The sequence below is a fragment of the Acanthopagrus latus genome, chromosome 19 (assembly GCF_904848185.1).
Source record: "Acanthopagrus latus isolate v.2019 chromosome 19, fAcaLat1.1, whole genome shotgun sequence".
Taxonomy (NCBI): domain Eukaryota; kingdom Metazoa; phylum Chordata; class Actinopteri; order Spariformes; family Sparidae; genus Acanthopagrus; species Acanthopagrus latus.
The window spans coordinates 17721616-17749260 of NC_051057.1; the positions used below are offsets into that span (position 1 = coordinate 17721616).

General features: G+C 45.1%; 1 protein-coding gene across 2 annotated transcripts; it reads left to right on the top strand.

Annotated features, from left to right (window-relative positions):
• The first annotated feature begins 192 nt into the window (after positions 1 to 192).
• dipk2ab (divergent protein kinase domain 2Ab) lies at positions 193 to 27645 on the top strand. Of its 2 annotated transcripts, none has more exons than XM_037079715.1 (4): positions 193 to 315; positions 6815 to 7703; positions 21192 to 21495; positions 25102 to 27645. In XM_037079715.1, the coding sequence occupies exons 2-4, from the start codon at positions 7050 to 7052 to the stop codon at positions 25446 to 25448; spliced, it is 1305 nt and encodes a 434-aa protein (XP_036935610.1). In that variant the 5' UTR covers positions 193 to 315; positions 6815 to 7049; the 3' UTR covers positions 25449 to 27645. The 2 variants fall into 2 exon arrangements, with proteins under 2 accessions (XP_036935610.1, XP_036935609.1); XM_037079714.1 differs by having other exon boundaries at positions 216 to 706.

Consider the following 27645-nt stretch of genomic DNA (forward strand, 5'->3'; position numbering starts at 1 on the left):
TAACTGCATTGTAATCTCCGTTACATTTTTATTCTAGATCAAGCCTCTATGTTCGTCTTTAAAAAGAAAGGGGAAAAAATGCTTTTAAGCTAATGGAGGCAACGGGAAAAATAGAAATTTGGCAAAACTTTGCTCGGGGGGGCGGGGGGGCGATCCAGACGAGACAATATTAGAACAATCGCTTAGCAACCGCGGCCGTAAACGGACGACGGGTGTCGCAAAGGCTGGAGAGGCTGGTGTTGAAAAGAGTCGAAACAGAACCCATTGTGGTGTTGGAGAGGAGTGAGCTACCGCCAGAGAGAAGAAGGAAAGAGGGTAATTCCCTGACCACAAAGGGACTCATGATACGCGGACAGATACGGACGACAATGCACAACGCGGACGCTGTTTTCTTTTGTGAGGGGGACCGCGTCGTCCGGTCGGAAAGAGCCGGTATATGAAGAGTTAAGACTCGACATCCCAACTGTTTATTTCTGCAGCTAGCAGGCTAGCAGGCTAGATACCTAGGAGCTAGAAATGGGAAGCCCGTGTGAGTTTGCATGATAGAGATCTCCGTCGAGATTTGGACGAGAAGCGGTTTTCGGGGCTCAGATACGGTCGGCGGTGGTTTCAAGTATCGGTCGTCCAACTTTGAAGAATGATATCAACGGAGCGTTAAGCAATTCACTACACTACAGACACCGGAGGGGGAAGAAAAGTCATACAGGTTTGTTTCACAGTTTTCTTTGCAGCCCCGTGTCCACAATGAACTAATCCTGTAACAAACGTTTTATCGGCACAGTGTAGATTAAAGGAGTCGCTTCAACGCTACTTATTCCATCCTCGACTTTAATAGCGAAATAAAGAAATACTAATTTAAAATAAAAACAAACAAACAAAACAAACATAGGTGTTAAATGGTGTTTGACACGTAGAGCGTCGCGGCTTCCTTCCTCAAAAAATGATTCAGTGATCAGATAACAAAAAGTAGACGACGGTGTTTTTGAGAAAACAAACGCTTCTTATCAGATGCCCACATCCGCTCAACTGTGACAGGAAGTTTATTATTACTGCTAAAAGAGCTCATGGTGGTGTTGTCGGCGGCATCTCAAGCTGACCGCCGTCCTCTTTAATCATATCCTTTAATGAGGAACCATGACTCATGCCCATCACAGGTACCTGAACACAACTTGATGTCAGCCAAAGACTAATACCATGCACTACACTGCAATGTGGTGTCATCGTGCTCAGGCAGATGTAGATGATAAAGGTGATGGTTTGCTGCCACTTGAACTTCATTCCCTGATCGCAGAACATAATAAAGCAGTATTTACATACAGCTTGAGGCTCTGTTATGATCTGAGATTTGTTCGGAGGAGGCATCTAGTCAACGAACGCGCATTCTTGCGTTGCTACCAAATCACTTGGCTCTCTGGCTTTTCACTGCTCCTAAACAACACACCTCAACAGGTCCCCACTTGGCCAACGTGATTTGGATTGATTTGCTATGTATTTGCCCTCCTTCTTGGCAAGTGGAAACAGCAGCTTGAGCCTCTTGCTCACCAGGCGGAGAGGCACAGGCGCTGGAAACCAAAGCACACTTTGCGGTGATGGCTAAATTGACTTGACCATGAGATCTGTGTGCGATTGTACGACTGCGACCCTTTGCAAACTCCCTGCCCTTGATTTCTTCAAGGGAAAAAAAGATTACCGCAACAGTCGCACTGTTCCAGAAAAGGGCTTATTATAAGTCCTGAGGAATTTCTTTTTTTTACAGTCTAATGAATAGAAGGGGCTGCTTAGAATTAATTTTTTCCATATCAGGAGACTAATTGCGGAGCCTTTCTGCAAGGTTAGACGACAAGGGAACAATGAAAATAGACTGTTACACTCAAGACGTTATGCTGGTGGTTGATTTGAATGTTTCTCAGTGCTCAGCAGGGGTACGTCTTGTAATTGTGGCCTAAAAGCTCCCACTGGGGCTGTATTTTTCAGTTTCTGACCTCCAAACTAAACAAGTCATACTCGAATAAAGCAACTCATACAGCAGATGGAGCTGGATTTGGATTGACCTTTTTAGATGAAATAATCAATGTCTGTCAGGTAATCAATTTATCTTAAACTGAAGCTTGTTTTGATAGCTTGTTTTAATCAGGCTTCACTTGAATGAAACATTTGTTTTGCAATAGCATTAACATGAGATTTCAGTGTAGGACAACTTTTCAAACTTCCTCGGAGCGATGCTGGCTTGTAAAATTATGCAGCTGTTTGAGGTAAACAAAACTAGCGTGTTATCGGCTGACGGATCCAGAGCAAGTCCTCCCCGTCCAGTCCAGTCCAAGTGTGTCCTTCCTTTCCGAACAGCTGCGGCAGTTTGGCGCAAAGCAGATACCATTGATATTCTCATTAAAACCTCTAGCATTTTGTTTGGGCCAGAGACGAAGGGACTAATGTTCATGTGGGGATGCTGCTAATTGGCGCTTATATTCCGAGGACTCAATTTTCCATTAAGCATGCGACAGTTCCCGTCATTTGTATCTATTCATCACTGTCTACGTGTTTGCTGTACTGAGGCAATCCGGCTGTGGCTGAATGTTTTTGTGATCAAACATTATTGACTCCCCCAGTCAATAACCTTGGCAACGGTAGTTCCTCTCTCCAGCGAGAGACACACATTGCAATAAAAGCGGGATTTGGGGGGGGGGGGGGGGTCTGGGTCAGAGGAGGCTTTTTCCGAGCTTCGAGTATGGCTCGTTGGTAATGCTCGCAGTCTCCGGGGTTGGAGGCGTTCATGTGCGTGTGTTTGTGTGCGTCCATTCAGAGATGGAGAACCGCTGCTTTGTATTCAAGTGATCTCTCTCCATTCATTCCCATCACAAGTGCGATACCTCAAAGTTTCCTCTCACCTTGTTGTCCATTAGCTATATGTTAGTTTTATCTATCCTCTCTTTTTTTTCTAGCTCCTCCACTGTATTCCATTCCTCTCCTCCACTTACTCTTCACACTTTTTTGCACTTCCACTGGAATTAATCAAGCATGTTCATATGTGGCTTGACTTCATTATATCCTAATGAAGTTTAGCCTCAGGTGCGTTGAAGGAAATGGGTTAGCCCGAGAGTAGCCTTGCCCTTGCACGTCATTATCTGAAACAAGTTTTGGACAATGAGCTGTGGAACAGATTATTCAAGAAAGAAATTTGCCTTTCAAGCCCCTCTTTCTTATCTGGGTTATTCTGTCAAAATCTAAGTTTAATAAAACTTGAAATATTAGAATATTAGGATGTCATCTTCTTCTGTCTCGACCTTTGTCATTCTGTTTCAAGCTAACATGGGGCCTATTGCTTCATCTTGCGCCTTTTCTGTCCCAGTAATGAGCCATTTTGCGGCTCTTAACATCTGCCAAACTTGGAGCATTTTGAATGCGAGACTCATCTCCAATGCATGAGGAGTCAGGCATCCTTTGATTTGCCCTCTTTTCTTTGCCTCTCTTTCGAAGTGCTCACCGCAGTACTTTGTAGACTGGGTACGCTGGAAAAACTTTCTTACCCCAGTTTTGGCAGGGGCTGTGTATGAGGAGAGGTAATTTGGTGCTTATTCCAAACAGGGTTTTCCTCTCTGTATTGTGCATCCCTCCTTCTTGCAGAGCGAAGCGTGAGCAGAGGCACCATGGGGGAGGAATGGGGCTAATTTAAAACACACGTTTTTCTGCGGGCACAATGAGGTTTGTCCAAAAGAAAACACTGCATTAAATTTCACTGCCCCTCTATTCCGGCGGGTAACATCTGTCAGAATACAAAGCATCTGGCTGTAATTAGAGCTTTAAGTGAACTTTACCCTTGTCAAAAACATGAGTAGGTAACATTGCCATGGACATTTTTGGAGTGCCTTCATCTCTGCACGTCCTGTTGAATAACACTCAGCCACAGGGTGGCATACGGCATTAGACAGCAAGGGAGTAAAATAAATGTTTTTGCAGGGGTAAAAATCACAAGAAGCAGTCTAGTAGGACAATTACAAGGGAAAAATATCCCCTTCTTCAATGACCATGCCATCCTTCCAATAAAGCAGAATGTTTTGGTCTCATTCATGCCATTACTCTGCTGCGGCGGCAGCAGCAGCAGGCTATAAACACTGCAATCTACTAGCATTTAAATTTTATACTCTCCTTTCTTTTGCTAAACAAAAGTACAGGATCAAGGATAAGCCATCAGTGGCTGATTGGTGCATTTTAGAATCAACATTTCTAAGCATTTTAACACCCCGATTGTCTCTCATTAACAGAGGAAAAAATAAAGCGTGTATCTTTTCCTGTCGCTCCAGCAGTTAGTGTGGTCATTGACATAATCCAGGTAAAGCTCCACAGGCAATTGAGGCAACAGTTTCTCTTGAGGAGGAAGAAGAAGCTATGCATCCACTCCATTTTATCCTCGTGCATCTCATTACTCAGCAGCTTCGGGGCCTTGTTTGAGACTTGTTCCAGCACGCCCTTTCCCCTTGTCAGGTGAAGAGGTGATCATCTCCTCGGCCTGGCTGAGGTTGTGTTTTTGTGCTCTTCGAGCCCTTTGCTGACCTTTGTTAAATCTCATATCTGCTCCCAAGACCGTGCACCCACGTTTTTGCCACGACTGCCTGTGTCAAATGCTAAATGGCACTTGAATCAAGATTTTATAGTGACTTTTCAGTTTTCCCCCTCAAGCAATCAGCTTCCTCTCGCTCCCTGAAGTAGAAGGCACACATCCTTTACACTGCAGTGGAAATTGTTTTTGTTAGTCATACAGACTTTGTTGCTTTTATTTCCCAAGTCCCAATCCATCTTCCTTTCCCAGTTTAATATGAATATCTTGTAGAATTTGAATGCTTTTTTTTTTTTTTGCCAGGCACTATTAAATTATTGTGTTACTTCGCTTTTTAGCTCATTCTGAATTGGTGCGGCCGAGAGGTTATTTGGTTATTGTTCATTTATCACACTGGAGGCATTCTGTTGAAGTCAGCTCGATGTGGACCTACAGGTTCTTTATTTAGCTCGCCAAATGAAATGCTGTTTCAGTCAAAATGCATGAAGAATTATCTTTTGTACCGTTTCTTTCCCTCTGAGATACAGCAGGTTAATGTGGGCGTGGAGTGGTGTATTCAAAAAGTGTTCTCCAAATGAGTCATTCATAAAGCCTAAAATTACATTACCATTTCTATTGTGCATCATTATAATGATAAAATAAATAAATAGATGCCGTCCCCAGTCTTGGGAAATTGTGACACATTCATAGTTGCCATTTAGTTTAGTGAGTTCAAAAAGTGATTTAAGATGCGCTTCCATTTAAATGATGTAAAGTAAGTACGCCACTGTCATTATCCCCATCTCATTTATGACACATTGCACACGTGTGAGTCACATTGCTTAAGATTTAATATAGAAAAAACTCCTTCTCATATTTTTCCTTTCCTTCAGAAAAAAAAAGAAGTTATGTAGTGCAGCTGTCTGTTTGGATATGGTCTATTTTTACATTAGTGATGTTCGCCCGATCTGCTCCAGGTATTTTCAGACAGAGGTGTGAGGTAAGAACTGGTGTATTCAGCTTCTTATCTGACACTCCACAGCTGTACATCTCTCACAACCGCTGCTCTCTTGGCTGCCTCCACCCCCCTGTCGGCCTTTCCAGATCTCGGCCACTTCGATCTGTAAAGCAAAACGCAAGGAAGCCATCGACATGCACACTAATCACACTAGTGTGCCTGCTCGTTAGCCATGCCCTCTCAAGTCAGCTGTTCTAATAGGCATGTCCTAATGAGCTCTAATTGAGGGTGGCTAATTTGCATGGCCGTAGTCATTGTCTTTTCTTAAAGCGACTTAGAAGACTTACAAGACTCATTGCTAAAAAGCTGACTGGGGGGTCTGACATGGCTTCATCATGGGCAGACTGATGGGGGGGGGGGGGGGGGGGGCACGAGAGCTTTGCTCATGTACAGCGAGCACAGATTTTTGTCTTTGGTTCACGTGCAGTCCGTGCCAGTCCCTTCTCGGCCAATGTCGATATGTCTAGTGGAGGGTATTCACAGATTCTTCTTCCCCCAGAACCATAGATGTTATTTTAGTGACACCAGCCATTTTCAAAGAAACAACTTCAAAGTGTGATTAAAACGAGGCAGGGCATCTCTGATCAAAGGTTAAACTACGCACAGCGTGACTCTCTTCACAATGCAGTGAGATTTCTCCATTTGAAGTGAGAATGGGGAAAAAAAATCTGAGCTCAGTGCAACTCTTGAGGTATGCAGACAGCGTGTTATTTTGCTGTGCATCGGAGGTAAAGTGATGGATACTTCTGTTACTGCAGTGTGAGGTCCACTGAGGAATCATCCTCAGAGTGCAGCACATTTTATTTATACTAGGAGAGGATGTTGTACATTTCCTCTTAATTTGATCATTGACACTTCATTTCCCCCCCTTTTCCATACTTTTTATTTATCTTTCTTATATTGGGGGAGTATACAAGAAATGATTTCCCAATGAGAAAAGTCTCAAACAGGCACAGGCAGGTTTATTGCATTGGCTGCGGGCCATCTCATTTCTGCTCAAAAAGTAATGAAATCTCTCAAATGACCCAAGCAATTCAAATTTGCGAGACGATTTCATATGCCAGAGAGAGTGCCTCTTTGTTATATAGGAGGAATCGCGTGTTAGGACTAAGGTGCTCAAGTTGCAAGCCCAGCAGAAGAAAAATTAAATTCTCTTTACTTGTTATCCGTGACCAAAAGGGTCAATTTTGGTGTTATGAAAAGTGGATTTTTTAATTTTCCCTGATGTAATGAGTTCTCCTCCCTCTTTCTTTGCTTGATTTCAGGCCCACTGGCTCGAGATTGTTCACAAACACCGAGAAGGGAGAACATGACTCACTGGCCTCTGCCGGAGACTGGCACGGGGCAGCTGTGCCAACCTCGCCCCTGCCTGCCACTTTAGAAGCTCCCCCAGAACACCATGACGGAGAGGCATTGAGGTTGGCTTCCTGACGATCATCTCAGTACCTCTCCTCCTCCCTGTCCCTCAAGAACCCCCCCTGCCCCTGCTCCATCCCCATCATGCTGCGCTTCCTGCCTCTCAAACTTGGCCGCCTGTACCGCTGTCTGAAGCTCTTGCTGGTGGTGGGATTGTTTGTCATCCTGTTGATGAACACCCACAACCTGTTCGCCTCCTTCCAGAAGAATGAACTCACTGACAGACGCTTCATCAACCTCAACAAGTGTCCCGCCTGCTTTGGCACCAGCTGGTGCCGCAAATTCATGAACGGTCAGGTTTCCTTCGAGACCTGGGGTCGCTTACGATTCCTAGACGTTTTCAATGTCAAGAATGTTTACTTTGCCCAGTACGGTGAGCCCAGAGAGGGCACCCGTCGTGTGGTGCTCAAACGACTTGGCTCTAACCAGGAGCTGGCTGAGATAGACCAGAAAATCTGCAAGCGAGCCACTGGCAGGCCACGCTGTGACCTCATCCAGGCGATGTACAAGACTGAATTCGCCCGCATCAATGGCGACGTTCGTCTGCTGACCCCAGAGGTGGTGGAGGGCTGGTCAGACCTGGTGCACTGCCCCTCTCAGAGGCTGCTGGACCGGGTAGTCCGCAGGTACGCCGAGACCAAAGACTCAGGCAGCTTCCTGCTGAAGAACCTCAAGGACACGGAGAGAATGCAGCTGCTCATGACCTTGGCATTCAACCCAGAACCACTCGTATTACAGGTAATGTCTATTCAAACTTTTTTCTTTTATGTCATGTGTTTTCAAGACTTGGGCTATTTACAGAACCATGTGTGTGTGAACCCATTTGGGGCTTTAAGGTTATTTATTTATTTTTTTTGTTGAGTGATGTCTGAGTATTATGGTCTTTTTAAGAAGATATTGCATCTTGATAAAGAGATGTCTTTCAGCTGATCTGTTGCAGCAGGTGTTTTTCCAACTTGTTGATAAGCCACAGTTCCTAGAACACCTTTGTTCTACAAAGAGGATAAGAGCATCAGTACAAAGCACGCCTGGGTGTTGGCCCACAAAGCCCCCAGTAAATTACAGGCTGGGAATCCTCCTTTTCCTTCCTCTTCCCTAGATCTGAGACAAGCCATTACACCCTCCCTAAACTCTAGGCTACACGTCCGCTATCTGGAGCACGAATATTCCTCTGCTTAGAATAGAGACGGGTTTTAAAGAGCTGTGGCCTCCCAAAAGATGAGAGATTTTGGCTGGCGGCAATACTGCATATTTAACGCTATATGTAGGGCGGTTTTGAATTATTCAAGGACGCATCTGTAAATGGTCCAAGTTGTTTTTAATTTTAATATACGTCCATGTCCACTGGATTCTCGTCATCTGCCAGAGACGGCTTGGAGTGGGATCTCTTACGTGGCTGCTTAGTGGTACTAGCATAAATAATGTTGATTTTACACTCAATCATCCAAAATAAAATTTTCTATTCAAATTTTTTTTTTTAAATGTAATTTGATGCCATTCAATTTCTTTTAAACACTCTTGCCTGTCACCAGGTTGTAAGTGAAATGACAACAAATTTCTCTTCTGCTATCATACATGTCAAAGCCACCAATACTGTATGTCGTATAAGCACAACCCGCATCTTTTATGCCACTGATTTACAAGCGGCCAATCAATTTCAATTTCAACCTGGCATTGACTGTGTCTCGTGACGGGACAGAACAACAATGGTCATGGCCTGTATAGACAGTCAATAACTTAACGCTGACCTACAACCCCCACCCCCACCCTGCGCTACACACAGAGCTGCACACCTCCGGGCATTTCAGAGGACAAAAAGCGAATCAGCCTTTTTGTCCGGTCAATCTATAAAATCTGATTAGCCATGTGTGGTCACTTGCCTTCCCCCGTCTTCCCTTTCTCCTCTTTCCTTCCTTTCTATTTACGCCTTTCTTCTATCTGTGTCACTCTCCCTTATATTTTCCTGTGTATGCTCCACAAACTCCGGACAGATAATTCCATCAGTGTTTTTAATACCATTATGCCCCAGTTCAGAGGCTCTGTGAACCACCCCCCCCATTCTTATCTTGCACATGGCTACAGACATCACACACATCATGCATTGTCTGCAGCTCTCTACACCCCCTCCGCTCATTGTGGCCTTTGCATGTTTACAGAGAGACTCATGAATTTTTGAGCCCATCCTGAACTTGTGACCTGCAGGCTTAAAAAACGAACTATAGTGTGTGTGTGTGTGTGTGTGTGTGTGTGTGTGTGTGTGTGTGTGTGTGTGTGTGTGTGCGCGCGCACCAGGTCCAGGGTAACAGATGGTGGGGGCACAGAGAGGGTGTGGATGGATAATATACAGAAAAAATGTACCAGACATCTCAGAGATTCACAGATCCTGAGTGCCTCGAGTGTTCGTCAGCATCACTGAGCTCAAAAGATGAAGAGAAAATTTGCTGCGAGACCCCCTATACACAAGGTTGGGCAGCAGTAGACCATAAAGAATTAATGGCGTCTATAGAGAGTGAACAGGATATGTGCTGCACTACAACACCTTGGTCTCCTTTTTTTGCCAGAGGTTAGGGGACTGGTTTGAACACAAGGCAGAGGAATGTGTTTAATGACCAGTTATTTAATGAAACCTGATCCTTATTCCAGCTATTTATCACGCGTAGAGCGATGCTTCAGTTTGTTGTAGTTAAAATCCTCTTCATTTTGGAGAGGCCTGTATCACTCAGTGTATAATTTAAGTTTGCTATATTTAGTGTAAATGATTCCCTACTGTCTTTGGTGGGTGCCAGTGTTGTGATTTTCTTTTTTTCCCTCTATCTCTTTCCTCTGGCTTTATACAGTCGTATAATGCCAATAACATTTCTGCTGTCTGCACAGTGAGCTGCACTCTCTCTTCGAAAGGCTTCTGTTTCCAGTCTTTTGAAGCCACAGGCAGTAAATCGCCCCTGTTTCACCATGAGAAACTAGACCTTCTTTGTCAGTGGGAAACAATCTGCTGTGCTGTTTCGGGTCCGGCCAACAATGCATTTTCTGTGTGCTCTGCGGTACACAAGCGCGCATACATACGCACGTACATGCATAAACACACACACACCCACCACCCCCACTTATCTGTCACGTAGAAGACGATTTGGCTTTGGGGAATACATATTTTTGGAAGACAAAATGACGACAGTCAAACAAGAAAATCCGTGCAGTGAGAGGCACCTTATGCAACTTCATCTGTTTTCGCTCTTATTTCCTCTTAACCAGTGCTGTTTATTTCTCAGGGTTTAACAGATAAGTTGGCCTGGAAAGGCTTCTCTGTTGCTGTGATAAATCTACTGAGTGTCAAGAGTTTGCCTCTTTGCCAAGCAGAGAAATTACCTGATGTGGTTTAATTTTACCTCTTATTCGACAATAACTTCGTTTGCATGAAAAGCGTGTAATAAATTCTTCTCATTTTCCGCTGGCTGGAACCTTATTTGCCATCCTTGGCTGCTCTCCCTCGGCTAGATGACTCACTGATTCATCAGGTGATGGTTATGTTTGATGGAGTACATCTGGCCCAACCTTAAATTAGTTTGATTTGGCCTAGTCCTCCCTTCCAAATCATTAAGCCGGGCGAGCTAGCCAGAAGCATGTGACTGCGCTCGCACCCTTTTTGGTCCTCAGCCCTGCGTTGCTCAGTGAAGCCGAGAATCGGATGTGACAGGCCTCTGGGGTTAACGCAGTCATCTCCTCTAGACTCTGTGCTCTCCCAGACACCCCTCTCCCTCTTTTTCTTCTACCATCTCTCCCCACTTTCCACAGACCCACCTCCTCATTCAACACCCCACCCTCACCTGACACGGAGACACTCTCCTCAGAAGGCATGAGCCTCTCACGCAACACTGTCTGTTTTTTCCCAGAAACACAGACGTCTGACACTGATACCAAACCGGAGAAGAGACAGAAGAGCGAGATTAGATGGATGACCTTATCTCCTCTTCCTCTGAAGATTTCTGACAGCAGCATTTTAACGCAAATGTGAAAGTAAACATTCGCAGCGCTTTGAGCAAACACACTGGCAGCTTGTTTGAATTTTTTGAAACTGGGGGGATGCCTCTTTGGTATGCTGTTGATTTAATGAGGCTCTGCATAATCTATTACGACGCTCGTTCACTTTGGGAATCTAAGCCAAAGTAAATGGTATAAATTCAGGGTTTTTCTGGCACAGAGTGAGGTAAAGGTGGAACGTGAACTGACCTACTGAACCCTTTGATTTATTTCTAATAGGAAAATAAATTTAAATGCATCAGACCACAAGCAGATGGAGGTGCCACCTGCCTAACAGCTAACAGCTATTGGTTAGATAATCTTACAGCCTTGTAAGTGATGTTTCATATTTAACGCGACAAGTGTAGACAAACAGTAATTAATTTTTAAATGCCACAGTTATTTTATGGTATAGTGCATGAAATATACATTGGAAACCAAGGAAAACTAACACCTTTTTTTATCAAATGCATAGTAATTACTCATGTATTTATGGAGGTTAATTGTTTTCTTTTGTTTTTGTCAGAGGCTATACAAGTAGTCATTGGTAGTGTTGTATTGGATACTGTATTCCCAAACATGACATCCTTAAATGTCTTGTTTCATTTGTTCATTTAAACGCGCCGGAATCGGAAAACTTTGGCAGCGGTTTAATCGAGGAAGTTGGCAATTCATTTACTGGTCGACCACTGATTTGATTAATCCGTGTCATTCCATTACAGTTGTCAAGTGTGAGATCACAGTAGCTAAGAATGGTAAACAACTTCTACAACACACGTTTTTGCAGAAGATGCACATAATTTAAGTCTTTATACTGTCTGTGCGTGCAATCTTATGGTCCGGCTTTCTGGGTCATGCCTCCTTACAAAGCGGATCAAAGCCTGTTTTGTTTTTACTTGTACTTGTTTCTTTTCATTTAATCACAGACACCGCATGCTATCCCAGCTTAAGTGAGAGCCCTCTGTCTCTTAGGCCGGCTCAGTGGCTGAGGTCCACCGGTAAATAGTAGTTAAGTTGCTAGTCTGTGATTAGAACCTTTTGTTTTTCGGTCTGGGGGATTGTGGCGCTCTTAGCACATAAGAGAGGAGGCTGTGTACGCCGCTTAACCCTGCTTCAAGTGCTCCCAAACCCCCTTTCATTATTCTTATAGGCCTTTGTGTACAGACTGAATCCTGTTAGGATAAGACAGGGAGTTATCTGGGCCCGACTCCCCTCTTTTGGCTGCCCTCGCTGGATGGAGGCCCTGGTGGAAAGGGGAGAAGAGAAGGAGGAGGAGAGGAGCGGAGGGTTTGTGAGCGTGTGTGTGTGTGTGTGTGTGTGTTGTACAAGCCAGAGCCTTGTGGTGTTTTCCCCCCATTTGAATGAGCCAGACTGCTTGTGTTACCATAATCCTTTCTCTCTTTCTCCCACTCTCCAAACACAAACACACACACACACACACACACACACACACACACACACACACACACACACACACACACACACACACACATGCATGACAGCTGTGTTTGGTTAGGTAAATGCCTGTGGCTAACCCCCACCTCCCCACCCGAGTCATCCCACCCACCAGCTCCTTTTTTAGACACCCCACTACCACCACCCCAGCTTCCTACTGTTACACTCAACCTAACCCCCAACCTACCTCATGCCCGGCTACTGAAGACGCAGTTCTGCAATGCTGGAAGGTCTAACCCCATTCCCAACTCTCACCAGGCCAATATGGATCAGTAATGAGTGACTCTATAATGTGCCGTGTCCCCATGAGAGCCCAGGGCCGTATGGTAGAGTGAGAGTATGCTTTTTAGTCCAGCAGCTTGCCTGCAGTAATAAAATTGTCCACTGCATTAAAGCGTCAGGTACCTACTGCCTGTCAGAGAAAATATGAGAGGTCAGGGATGTACTCAGAAGTTTCATCATGATACAATATTAAATTGATTCTTTGGACAGCAATGTGATATTGGCCGATATCACAAGGTCTGCCATGATATGATTTCAATTCCGATTCAGGGCTCTGCAGTCGATGAGTCAGTTACAGAAGAAGCTGCCACCACTTTCTTTTCTCCATTTGGCCATAAAGGAAAATAAAACCACACATGCATATAATTGTAACTAATTAAGTTTACTTTAAATTGATTTCACTAACATGTAAAATGTGGCGTAACAAAAAGAACATGGAACAAAAGTGTAAATTTCAGCTCAATCAGCTGTCAAGGAGAAGGGACAATTTGCTTTTCTCACCATTATTAGCTAAAACCTATGGCCTTTTATAGCTTGAATTAGCAGAGTGGCTAGCAGACTTTTCCTCGGTTTAAGACAGCCTTTATACACCTTTTTTTTTTTTTTTTTTGCCTGAAATATTTTTAATCAAGTAGCTAATATTACCGTGCCGAGAGCAACACGTTTGCGAAGTGCAGAGTCAGATCCCTGTTTACCAGTTGAGCCATCTTCTCTCTAGAATCCCAGATATTTTCACACTGCGGATTTATTCCCATGAGGGCTGTAAATATCCTCACCTCTTCTTTGTCTTGGCTGCTGGCCATTACCTGCTGGCGCTAGCACCGTTTTGAATGTTGGGAGGACAAGGAGACTAGGATGTGCCAGGGAATTATTTTTAAATAAAGGCCTATCTTAAATAAAACTGCAACGAATAATCACCTTATTAAATTAATAGCCAAGGATTCTGATAAACGATTTATCAGTTTGATTCTCTGGTTCCAGCTTCCTTAATGAGAATATTTTCTGGTTTCTTTACTCATCTATGACAGTAAACTGAGTGTCTTTTGGTTTGGTTGGTTGTTATACATTATGTACATTACATTACATTATATAGACCAAACAACTAACAGATCAATCCAGAAAAAAACAGATTAATCAACCGTGAAAATAATCTTTAGATGCAGTCTTAATTTAAGAAATTATGATATGAATCATCCTGTTTTCACTTTGCACCGAGGATATTGGATCTTTAAGCACTGAACTGATACAGCAAATCAATCCAGATTGATTGTTACACCCCCAAGACTATTCTCTACCATCTTCATGTTCTCAGCATATGCTCCCTTACCCTAACCCTCCTCTCTGGCAGTGTACATGTTAAGGAAAGTGGTCAAAGGCTGCCACCTCTTATTATGTTATTATGAAGTATTTTCTCCATACTTAATGGCTCCTTGTAGGGAAAATCCTCTCTGTGTTCACCCTGAGAGGTGAGAGTGCAGCGTCCCTAATCACATCGCCACCCGGCTGCCCCCGAGGTAATTGGCGCCCGCTCTGAAATACACAACCCTTGATGTCGGCCTCAAACCCGCAGCCCTCAGGTCTCGGGCCAAGCTTCACTTGGGTTCCTCCCCAGCCATGTGGGCGGCAATACCACCTAGACTGAGTCAACACCGCTGCCTATGACTTAATACATTCCTCGTCGTCCAGTGGAGGGGATTTATGAGGTGGCTCTGTGCTCCGTGGCTCAGGTTCAGGTCGGCAGAGGGTTTCGGCTATCGGCTTAGTGGTGGAGTGTGTACTAGCAACCCCGAGCTGCACTGTCCTGCGCTCTCATTTCTCATCCTGCTCTCATTCTCTCTCTACAACCCATTTCTATCAGCGCTCGGCGGGGCTCACTGAATCATCTGTGTGCTCTTTCCTTCTGCGCTCTGCAGGCCGGCTGTATGTGGTCTCACTCTGTCTCCCTGACCTCTGAGTTTTTATTTCTCATCTCAGCCCGGTGTTTGTTGACCTCTTACTTTCTTATTGGCTCTGACTTCACTACACTCTCGCGCGCACACACAACCAGCAGTCCTTTCTAGTTTCAGTCTTCTTCATTCAATGATTTTCCTGTTTCCCAGGACTGCTGCCAGCTCTACACACTGTGACTTTGCACTCTTTGAACCCCATGTCTGGTAAAGAAAGAGGCAGGGCCTATTCTAAATTCAGATACATACGCTTAACGGTCTCTGTCTCTTCCTGCGCTTCATTCTCTTTTGCAGACAGACGCACACTCTCTCTCCTCAGCTTGGTGCTCTGACGAGGCATTTCCTGGCTTGTACGTCTGTAACAGACAGCATCACTGCCCTGTACTGCAGGTTTTGGGGGATGAACAAAGGGAGATGGGGGGGGGGAAATCGGGGGTTAGCGGGAGAAGCGGCAGCGGCAGCAGGAGACGAGAGCGAAAGAGAAGAAAGGGATAGCGCCATGTGTGCCAGGATGAGGAGTTAGTGCCGGCTCCCCTGTGGGGCCTGAGCTCTTGCTGCAGACCGGCCGACTGGATTTTAAACTTAAATGGGCAGCAAAATGCCAGACGGGGCTTGCCACACATCCTCCAGAAACATGAGGTCAACGGGAGAGCGGCACAGAAAAGCAGTGTGTTTTTATTTATTTATTTATTTATTTTCCCAAAGTCCAGCTTGGCAGCCCCAACCTTGCGAAGCAGATGTGACTCGTTCTTGACGCTAAGCCCCTTTTTTGATAAACAGGCTGAATATTGTTCATTTTGCAACATCAAGGTTGAAAGGAGTTTTTTTTTTTTTTTTCGTTGTTGTTGTTGTTGACTGAACACGTCTGTCCGCCACGCTTCCTCAACTTTACCTTTAGATCCCCAGACTCCTGACGAGTCCTGTCTGAACGTGTTTGCTATGAAGCAGTGGAGTTCTGTTGAGAATAGAAAATGTTGAGAATTCACACCACACCCTGCTTACGGCTGTAACAAGCTGCACACATGAAACACTTCTGTTGCAAACTACTAATTTCCTTTTTGCTGTAAGTAGTTGTGGGTGCAGGACGAAGCCAACCGGTTCCTTCAAGTCACAGCTCTGTGCGTCCATTGTATTAGCGTGTGTGTGTGTGTGTGTGTGTGTGTGTGTGTGTGTGTGTGTGTGTGTGTGTGTGTGTGTGTGTGTGTGTGTGTGTGTGTGTGTGTGTGTGTGTGTGTGTGTGTGTGTGTGTGTGTGTGTTTGATTGACCAGTGTTCTTTGCAGGACAGCCAAGGCAATATCTTGGGAGCCGCTCATGTTTACTCGGCCCCTGAATAGAGGTTGTTATCAGCCCTGGTCACGTTGCATGTTCTCATTCACACGCACTTGGTAACAGTTTCACATAGACACACACGCGCACAAAGAGCCTCTTTCGGACTTTCGCTCACACACACATACGCCCACGCCCTCCCCCCGAGTGGCCCAGTAGAAGGGCATGCCTTTGTCAGCAGATGTCAGGACGCAGGTGTGTGTTCCTGTGCCTCTCGCTCCATTCGTTTCATCCTCTCCTCCAGAGGCTGCCCATTTGTCTGTGGCCCTGTTTCATTTCAGCCCACTCCAATCTCCCCCCATGGGGACGCCAGTGTGTCTGTTGTATTACAGGGAGGGGAGCGAAAAACACAACCCCCCCCCCCTCCAGTCAATGCAACTGTATGCTCCGGCACAACCTTTAAGATTGGATTAGTCAGACTTGGGCCTAGAAGTCACTGCGAGGTTGCTTTTAATGAGACGATTCTGTTTTGGTCTGTTTTCCTCCCTCGCTTTCATTGTCTCTTGAGCCAGGCTCATTATTTCTGTAACACTGCAAGAAATTCTTGCAAAGAAATTTGTATGTAAAATAAGAACATTTAGCACAGAGCTGTATAAGTTAAAGGGAATTGCCAAGCGGGACATAAAAAAGGGTTTTTATCCAATGACAGGAACAAGAAGTGATAAGACCTTTTTAAAGCAGTAAAAGTCGCCGGGATGTGTCATTGGCAGTTCTGCACCCTCAGCAGTTTTTCAATAGCATAACATTATTGGGAGTTGACTGGTAAAATTCACTACCTGTGCAGCACACACACGCCAAAGCGCACATACACATACTGTACCTCCCATTTCTGCTCAGAGATAGCGAGGTGGATGTAACATTAGGCCGGGCTTTCCAATTTATTTCGCTCACACCCACCTCAACGCCTCATTGCAGACTTTAATGACTTCTGCAGAGTAACCGTTTAAAGAGCGCTAAGGGAGAATGATTGGTGGGACACACGGAGTATTTATCAACCTCTGCAATAGGTGAATCCAAAGCTCAGGTGCCCACTTCCACGTGCCTGCCTACACCGGTTGAGTAGTTCTCACCTTTTTAGACTTATTGCATATGAAATTGAAATATAGGAAGCTCATAAAGATGGCACCTAGGTATGAGTTGTTAAGACTCTGGTAATGAGCCTGTCAGCCGGAGCGGTGAATGAGCGACATCTGTGTTAAGAGCCACGGACGAGGGTCGGACAGACATGAAGGCGTTCTCATAACAGTCGTTGACAGTGTCTGAAAGTAGCCTCGGGGCATTCATCCTTCTCCTCCCTCTCATCAGCCCCCCCCCCCCCCATCTGCCGTCGCTCTACTTTTGCTCCCATTCAGGCAGCAACCTGACAACAAAGAGAGAGATGTGTTTAGCAGGCAGGTCTTTGCTGGTTTATTCCTCCTGTCCACTGGAGCGGAGAAGTGAAAGACACTCTGTTTGTCTCTGCTGTTTGCTGTCTCCGTCGTATTTTCCCCTCCACCACCAGTACCACCACCCCATCCTCGCATCCATCCTTCCATCCATCCGCCCTGCAGGAGTGAGCGAGCAAGGGGGGGTCGGCGTTTTTACAAAGCAGGTTCAGCCGTAGCATTGGACATGCTAAGTTTTGGCAACAAGGCCGAGAGCTGCTTAGATTTGCCGCAACATAAAGCGATCCGAGGGTTGAATCTGGGTCAAAGGGAAGCGGGCCTAATAGGGATGTAACCCCAACTGATCCAGCTTCAAACTAATCTTTCTATACCAACTTCAGAAATTAGAAAGCCATTTTAGATATTTAGCCTGTTCACTCACTAATCCCCAAATCTCTAATGTAGGATTGCCTGCCTGCTGTAAACATCCAGTAGTCCAGGATTGTCTACTTTCCAGTCAGTGCTTAGAATATTTGGGAGTGCAGTCAGCATTCTCCATCATCCTTTTGTTTCCCATCATCTGCTGGAATTTTTTTTATCTTTTCAAGACATGTCGACTGTCAGGTTTGCTCTATCAGAAAATGTAGGGGAAGGCTGTTACACCAAGAGTTTTGGGTTAAGTTGGAGTGAGTCATTGCCAAGTCTGTCAGGCACAGACAGACAAACAGGCTGCTGGAAGCCAGTAGTAGTGCTTCCTGGACAGACTTTTGTCTAGCCCACAATTGATTGGGTCACCTAGGGGAAATGGGCTCGGCCAACACTGCAATGCATGTGACTTATCATTGTCCTCCTCCTCTTTGCGTTGCATCTTTCTTCAAACTGATGGGAACAAGAGATTCATTAAGGTATAGATTTACACCCCTGAAACTGACTGTGCTATAAGTCAGCTGCTTTGTTTCTGTAAAGATTGCAGAAAGTTGCTAGTAATAATTATTGCATCAAGATCTTGATTTTTGGGCCATCATTATAAATCCAAGGTTGATTTCCATTGAAGTGTACTTTGCTAGGCATCCTTAGCCTTCGTTACATCTTCTCCTGTAGCACCGGTGGGATCCCTACACTCTGGCCTTCAATACATTTAGTAAATGTAATAAAGGAGCTTAAGAGCAGAATAGCTTGAAGAGTGTTTGAGATAGAAATGTCTGTCGGCACCAATTATTGGCTACATTTCTATCATAATATTAAGCAAATTTGAAGCAGAGTTTTGTTTTGTTTTTTTAATTTTTGAAGCAAAGGAGGAAGAAGACATTGGGAATTAGGCACATTTCAGTCAATATAGTTTTGTCAGAAGTTGGTGATATAGATGATGTTACACATGGCTGCAACAAAGTAGGAAAAGTAGAGATCACAAACTGGAAAACAAAACAAAGTTGTTTGCCGACCGCCAAACAACTGCTAATTGGCCTAATAGCTGAGCGATAATGTGAATTAAATGTTCACCACCCCTGAAATTATTGGGAATCGGTGTTTCCATCACTATTTAAGCACATAAATGGAAAATTTCCCCTGAAAATGAAAATTCAGTAACCCCCATGCCATTGGAAATTTGTTGTGAAGCACTAGAAATGTTTGGTTGGCCATGAAGCTTCACCCTCTGTGGTGGAGCTCCAGCAACTGAAGTAGCTGGGTGACAACCGAAAGAGAAGATGAAATGGCTCCACACAGCTCGTCCAATGAAATCAAAGTCTGCAGGTGCACTGAAATCCCAAATTGACTAGAAAAAACAATATTTACACCCTTTCAAGCTGAAATCTTCACTGCAGCTGCTAACCTAAAGCATTCGCAGACATCCCATCTGAATTGGGTGCACAAGCTCTACGAGGGTGTAAACGCCTTTCAAATTTCAAATCAGCCTCTGCAGACTTTGATTATGGCAGACTGGCCATATAGAGCCAGGTTCTGTTTTAAATAATTTATGTGTTTCTGTTTTAAAACAAGTCCCCTTTGACTCGAGTTGATAAGGAGAATGCTGCAGTGGTGTTTTGCAGTGAAGCTCCAGAAATGTTTTGTGGACTACAAACTTTACCCAGCTTTCCATCTGCATGGAGCTGAGTAGATGGAGACTGACTCTACACTTTTGGGTGAATTTATCCTTGCACATAAAATTACATTGTCAGACGACTATACGAGGCAGGAGGCTATTACATGTGCATTAGTTCACCTGAAAATAGGTGCACAGTCATCTGTTCTCCGGAGCCCTTGTTTCTTGTCACATGCATCCCCTCAGTACCTCAGTCTTTATATGGCTGGCATCCAGCTGTTGTTTTTAAGATCCAGCAGCTGCGTGGCCAGCGGGGGGTTAAAATGTATGTTTTTAAATAATTTGTATTTCATTAAAGTTTAAAAAGGAGTCAGGGCAGCCATGCATATTTAAAACCCCTTCTCTCGACAGAAATTGAAAGGCGGTGAAGTATTGAATTACCAGGAGTGTAACATGAAACGCAGCATTCATAGTAGTTCACACCTTACCTGCAGTGACACGGTGTGTTCCCTGCTATAACTCCGTTGCACTTTCAGGAGGGGAGGGCTACTGACGCTCCTGTGAAACATGAGCACTCCTGATTCTCTGCCTGTGTCTGTGCGACGGCTTCCTGCCAGAGCCAGCAGCCTAGGAGAGATTTGTTACATAGGAGTTGTGGACTACCATTAAGCTAGCGTATGGCCGGGTGTTTACTGTGAAAGATAGCAGCCTATGGCGGGGGGGGGTTATTGTGAAAGATGAGAGCTTATCACTCGCAGCTAAACTTGTGTGGGCAGCAAAAACTGGGGGGATTTCATTCTATTATTTTCCATTAATTTGTCCACCCGCTGTGATAGCCCGTGGCAATGAAATGGACCAGGAGAAAAGAAAGCGATTTAAGGAAAGTGTGAGACAGCAGAGCTCACGGAGAGAGAGATTGAAGCAGTAAAGAGACGTACCGAATCCAGTCTCTTAGCAGCCTGGCACGTTTGCCGAATGCAGCTGTTTCACTCTCATTTAAGGTGTGTGTCTGTGTGTGTGTGTTTGCCTGTGCAGTTGTCACCACTTGTCTTCGAGTGATGGCAGATGACGTAGCATGCGTGCCTGTTTTTGTTTGACTTCAATAAAGCCAAGTAAATGTGACGGGGGATTGTGCCACGGCAGTGATACCACTACCTCCTGCTGGCGGTGTTACTGTGTTATTATTAATCAGTCTTAACCTGTAATACACAGTGATTTCTTGTCAGCAGGCCCAAACTGCATTAACTCGGTCAGCCAACATCATGCAGCAGTTTAAATCGCCCCGCTGCTGCCTCACAACACATAAGGCTTTCCTGCTAACTGCTCCTACCACAAATCACCTCCTATCAGTTCTCTGGGAGCACCGAGTACAGCAGCGCACACCAGCTCATAGCTGTAGGGCTTTAACACAAACGGGCTCTTTTTATTTTATTAAATTTAATCCATTATACGCAGCGCTGGCTCCGTTTCATGTGATCCTTTGGCAGATTTTCAACTATTGTGCTTAGAGTTGTATTTCGAAAATTACCCAAGTCTGCACACAGCAACTTTGTGTTTGGCATCTGTTTTTTTTCTTTTTTTTTTTCCGTCTGTCTCTGTTTATTGAGAAACTGATTTCAGTGCAAGTTAAATAAATGCTTTCTGACAGCGTGATGCTTCTCACAATTTATGTGTTGGCCTCTGCTTTTCAAAGCCAATGGGGGTATTTCTGTCTTTCTTTCAGCCAACCAAACATCACACCGCCCGACTTCTTTTTATCTGTGTTTTTATATCGTTTTCTGTTCTCATCTGTTTCAGAGCTTTCCCTCAGACGAGGGGTGGCCATTCGCCAAGTACCTGGGAGCCTGTGGGCGCGTGGTAGCTGTCAACTACGTGGGCGAGGAGCTGTGGAGCTTCTACAACGCACCCTGGGAGAAGAGGGTGGACTTGGCACGCCAGCTGATGGACATTGCCGAGCAGCTCACCAACAACGACTTTGAGTTCGCCCTCTACCTGCTCGACGTCAGCTTCGACAACTTCGCGGTCGGCCCGCGCGACGGAAAGGTCATCGTCGTCGACGCCGAGAATGTCCTTGTGGCCGACAAAAGGCTGATCAAGCAGAGTGAGTGGTGGTCTCAATCATCAACAGTACACGTGTGTGTGTGTGTGTGTGTGTGTGTGTGTGTGTGTGTGTGTGTGTCCATATGTCTGTGAGTAATACCTAGTTCATCTTTTTCCCCAGTTGCCATGACAATTCCTCTTTTGTACGTGAACATGAATCACATCTTTAAGCATTGCCACCTCTGGAGCCACATATGAAGAAAAATACTCATACTCATTTTTTACAGGACAGGATTTATATTAACACTAGCTTAAATTATGGAGCCGTCTGTCGTGTTTTTATACCTGTGTAAAATTGGTGCTTCACTAAAAGTGTAAAAAGTCATAGTTAACCATTCATTTAATTCATCACATGTCTACTTGTACAGTTTTGGTTCCTCTCCTCCCTCTAATAGACTTCCTCAGAAGCCAGGGTGTGATGCAAACACTGTTTTCTAGAGAATCTGACCAGAGTTCAGTGTTTGCATCACACAGCACTCTACGTCCCAACCTTAACCACCAACTGTAGCTCATGAGGCAGTGATGAAGGTTCGAGGAAAGGTCTCGAGGGACAGGCAGCTGCGGGGAAGTATGCTCATGCTTTGAGCCTCATCCCTTCTAAGAATACTCTCCTCCAGCCCCCCTTCTGCCTCCGACACGCTCGTCCCCATCAAAGCAAAGATCTGTTGGATAACAAGCCATCTCCGCTGCCCTAGTCCCCCCCCCCGTATAAACCTCATAACAAGGACAGAGCAAGCTATACATCACACACTCGGTGTGGCAGGTTTCCACCCCTCAGTCCCTCTTCCTAGGGCTACTTCAAAGAGAGGGACGACCACCCAGTCTCAGGCTCTTAGATTCGTCCCTTCCTGCAGAAATCCTATTAAAGTGATAAACTGTTGTGTCGCTAGGTGTTGAGGGTCCACCATTGTGCCGTGTGACAGATATGAACTATTGTGTGTGGGTGTGTGTGTGTGTGTGGGGGGGTGTAGTTAGAGGTGAAGTATTGTGATGAATCTATCACGAGATAAAGTGCCGCTTTGCCGAATTACAAGATCTGACACCAGACAAGCGCAAATAGATGTACAACATGTCAAGGGTCCTCAGCATGCCCTGTATTTTTCCCCCTCTGATTGAACTACGTGTGTGTGTGTGTGTGTATTTTCACCATATTGCCGATAGCAGCAATTTTCCAGACCATCACAGCAGCCCTTTACACGTCCCGAAGCACAATCCAGGTTGAGACCCCCCTTTTGTCTGGCCGACACATTTGGAGCTTGACGACTCAAGCTGCTTAGCCTAGCTGATCAGAGTTTAAGCCCGAGGAATGTTTACGCACTCCTTGTCTGTTTGCCTGTTGGATCTGTTTGTGTGTGTGTGTGTGCCAAGCGGCGGGAGGCGCCGCACACCGTAGAGGGGATGACTACGGTAATGAGCATCGCGAGGTCACCGCCATGTGTCGGACAGCAGTAGGAAACGGGCGCGGTAACCTCCCAAGGCTCGGCAGGCAGAAAATCCAATCCCCACAATTAGGAGCCTGAGATTGAAAAGAGAGCAAAACTGTGTGGTGTGGATCTCATCAGTCTAAACCGAGGCCAATTGATTTGCAAATCAAACACGCAGAACGGCACGCGTGGTCCCACCCTTCTCGTTAGTGCTATCCATATTGATGCGGCAGGTTTTGGCAAGGTAAAAAAAAAAGAAATGTGTTCAAGTCGTGCCATGTGTTTGCACAGACCAGCGGTGCGAAAGGAACCATTCCCCATCATTGACTTTATAGCGTTTGAGGATGGTTTCACCCCCAGTGGTTTTTGGAAACACATGCTGTATCATGTAACACACACTTCACTCACTTTCATCCTCTTCTTCTCTCCGACACGGTCGCTCGCTGGCTTCCACAGACACGCACAATTGAGACGGCACTTGAAACGCACACACACACAGTATCTCCCGCTCAATAATGCACACTAACACAGGCATGCATTGTTAAAACCGGCTCGTACTCTTGAATGCCACTAGTAAGGCCACGCTAACAAGCATTTCAGGCCCAATGTCCCTCCTCCGTGTAGCCCTGGGTAGGCAGGGGGAGTGAGGTGAATGTATACAAGTCGGACCTGAGCTCCTTAACATGGAAGGTACCGGAGACACGGGAGATGAGAGAGGCCGTCCCCGTCCGCCTCTCGCCCACTCATTTGAATTGGAAATGATTTCGTTTGCTTTGGAAATGTTCTAGCTTTGTTACACTCGGGCCTGCAGTAAGAGTGAAACAGAGGGGGATTGTGCTGCAAGTAAACAGACCTAAAAATTCCTTTAGTTGAGGCATAAAGTTTTGTTGTGTTTTTCTTCTTATTTGTTTTTTCTTTTTTCGCTCATCGTTGTCCTTGAGTATGAGCCCTCTCCTCCCTTCCTGTGCTTTTTAGGTGTTCTGACTGCTGTGTGCGTGTGTGTGTGTGTGTGTGTGTGTGTGTGTGTGTGTGTGTGTGTGTGTGTGTGTGTCCGCTAGTGCAGAGAAGAAGAACGGGACACTCTCCTGATGCCATCTGTCAATCAGCACTGCGGTGTGATGCATGGCCAGCTCGGAAACATTAATTGCTTTCACCTCACCTTGCTGCCTGCGCACTCACATCTCTTTACATGTGTATGTGTGTGTGCGTGCGTGTGTGTGTGTTCGCGCTTGTGGCATGCATACACAGGCAGATCCATCTTCATCACCTGCGCTGATTGAGGTTGATGTGCCCCTCCTCTTCGGGGGGTCCACAGAGGGCCCCTTGCTAACAGGGCAGCGCCGGGTGTTGATTGAGTTGTTCTGATGAGCCAGAGGTAGAAGTGCATTACAACGCTGATACACTGATTATGTGTTTGCATCCTCTGGGCCCGACTTCACCTCCACCACCTCCCAACAATGTTATTGATCTGCTTTTTAATGCACAAACCAATAGCTCTCTCATCATTCCAGGTTATTTTCTTGGCTCCGTCCAATCCTCTAAAGAGAAAAAAGCAATGTGAAATGAGCTGGAGAAGGAACTTTATTTGCTCAATAAATCTGGAAAGTGGTTCATTTCTGTCAAATGAAACGGTAGATGAGTTGTTTGGCGGTGTGCTTTGAAAAAGAATTTCCTGTTAGTGCCCCGTGGGACATCAGAAGGGGCACCTCGGCCCTGCCAGCTTTATTTCTCGGGTAATATCTTTTAACCTTTAAGAAATAGTTATTCTTCACGATCTGATGCAGCCAAATTGTTGGTTAAAATCGGTTATGCTACAAATTTCCCATCAATAGCTGTAGCTGAAAAGAAAAATGCTCCACCTTTTACAGGAAGAAACGCCATTTAAAGTGTTAACTGCACTCAGTTGGAACTCCAGGTGTACTGAAATGCATTTGTATCTTTCTTAAAAGGATGTTTTTGGTGTTTGGTTTTGACCAGACAAAGTTTGCAGCTCCCCACATCCAGATCTGATTACATATTCAACTCATGAAGGCTGTAAGAAGCAAGCTTATGACCCAATAAAGGCTTTAATATATTTTAAATGAGTGTTGTGCACCTACGACTCTGTTAATACTATTGAATATTTTTTTATGATCGACATGTTTTTATTGTGTCCATTTCATTGTCTCTCTGTCTCCCCGCAGACAAGCCAGAGAGCTACGACGTGTGGTATGAGAGCCGCTTCGAGGAGTGCGACAGGGAGGCCTGCCTGTCTTTCTCCAAGGACTCCCTTTGTTCCAGGGTCACCGTGGACCACAACTACTATGCCGTGTGCCAGAACCTGCTGTCGCGGTACGCTACGTGGCGGGGCACCACCGGAGGCCTCCTCCACGACCCCCCCGCCCACATAGCCAAAGATGGACAACTCGAGGCCCTGCTGGACGAGTGCACCAAACCCAAAAAGCGCTACGGCCGCTTCCAGGCGGCCAAGGAACTGCGCGAATACCTCACGCAGCTAGCTGCCGCTTCCTCCTCGGCCACAGCCAGGTAATGAATGGAGTCGGCGTTTAGCCTGACACACTGACTGACTGGATCCTGTACTCTGTATCTCCGGACTCTCCAGATCCTGGTTCTTGTACATGATGTCATTTGCTCCCCTTTGTGCGCTGGAGCTGGAAGGTGTTAGAGGTCTTGCATCGGGAAGTGTAAGAATCAAACTTCAAAGCAGATTTGTTAAAGCGCCGGCTTTTACTTGACTTTGGTCTCGAGTGTGGCGCTAAGAGATTCTGGTTAGAACCAGGATAGAGAGGGGGATAGAGGTAACCCCCTTCTCTCCCAGGGTGGGCTGCCATCCTTGGGTGTGGAGGCGAGAAAGGGCTCCAGTAAACGCATCCTTCACTGGAACCCAGGCTAACGCAAAGCAGAACATCCAAGCAGCAGCAGCAGCAGCAGCAGCAGCCGTGACCACATCCATCCTCCTGTTCACTCCTCAGTCTATCAGAACTGTTGCGTTTCATGACATTGAATCCTAACACCTGTTTCATTTTGCCCCCAGGATCTCTTGTTTGTTTTTATGTGGTTTTTTTTTTTCCTTTTTCCAGGGCTGAATTTAAGTAGATTGGTGCGTTTTACATTTTTGCTGTGCCATGGCTTTTCTGTTTTTTGTTTTTTTGTTGTTTTTTTTTTTTCTCTCCCCCTCTCCGTATGGCATGGCTGCAGGGAAACAGCGAAGGTAGCATGAATCTCCTGCTGTCAGGCAGCGGGGGAAGGTGGAGAGGAGGTGCAGGAGGTTGGGGCTTTCATGCAGGAGAAAAGAAAACCCTTGACGGCTATAGGAGTCTAATTTCCTGCTACTCCAATCAATCACTTGATTTCCAGGTTCCAAGATTGTGGCAATCATCTTCTTCTTTTTCTTTTTTTTTTTCAAGTGTGTGTTTTTCTTGTTTTGTTTTTGTTTTTTTTTAATGGGAAACCGAGAGAGTGAGACAGCTGCACATAGGAAAAGGAAGGGAATGATAGGACAGCGGTGGTCCCTTGATGCAGATGTGCCTATACCAAAGAGGCTATATATAATATTAAGAACCCTGAGCAGTACAGAGTGATGGCACCTTTCCCTCCAGTTGTCCAAAGGAACCGTAAATGTGTACACAATCTCATATGAGCTGGCAGGCCTGCATGCTGATTTTTTTTTTTCTTCTATTTTCCAATAAGAAACTAAATCCAGTTTTTCAAGTCAGAACCTTGACGTGTTTTTCTGCAACAAAGCTAAAGCAAAAAAAAAAAAAAAGTCTTGACTAAACAAAAGTTGGAAATAAAGTGATGCTCGAGAGGACTAGAAACACAATAAAGCAGCGTAGTAGTGGCCTCCAGTGCCAGATTCCCTTTAAATGTCTGTAATTGATAAATGAATCCTGTTGTCAAACTTCTCCCACTAGCACTGAGTGCTGTAAGCTCTATCAAGCAAATGTGAAAAAAAAGGGGGCAGGGGGGAGTGAAAATATCCTAAATTACCTTCCTGCTCCAGAACTGGCTTCTGACCTGCGCTTTTTAAAATTTTGCAGCCCCTGGAAGAAGGAAAAAAAAATAAAACACATCCTACTGAATATTTAAACACCACTTAGAAGCTGGGTTGATTTTACACTCTGTGGACCAACGAATTAAAGCATAAATATGGGCTCATTTGGTAATGGATTATGAGAGATCTTACACAAACAACCTTTAAAAATGGGAAAAAAAAAAAGGGAGAGAAATCTCCCTCTTGGGCTGTATATGTTTTGTAGGTCATCTGTCTTGATGTTGTGAATCAGACTCTAAATGCCCAGTGGAGTGTTGTGTAGCACGGTCAATAATCAAGTAAATATGAGCCACTCCATCTGCGGGGAAAACTAGAAAGCAAGGCGGTTGCTTATTTGGCCTTCCGCAAGACCCGCGGCCCTGACGCGACCCCTTGCCAGTAAAGGAAAAGCAATAAAGAGAAGTTTGACGAACAGATTTGTGGTTTTTGAACCCTCTCTATGTTGTGTCGGATACATTTCTGTTTCCCCCGTCTGGACGATGTTGAACCTGGAGGGATTTGTACGTGCGTGAACTAACTGTCCACTTTTGTACTGTAATTTCTTTTGAGTATTATATCAGCATTGTCTGATTTTTCCTGTGCCTTTCATTCAAAAGTTGTATTGACAACTTTTAGTGGGTTTAAATATTAAAAATAAAAAAGATATATATATATATATATATAGATATATTCA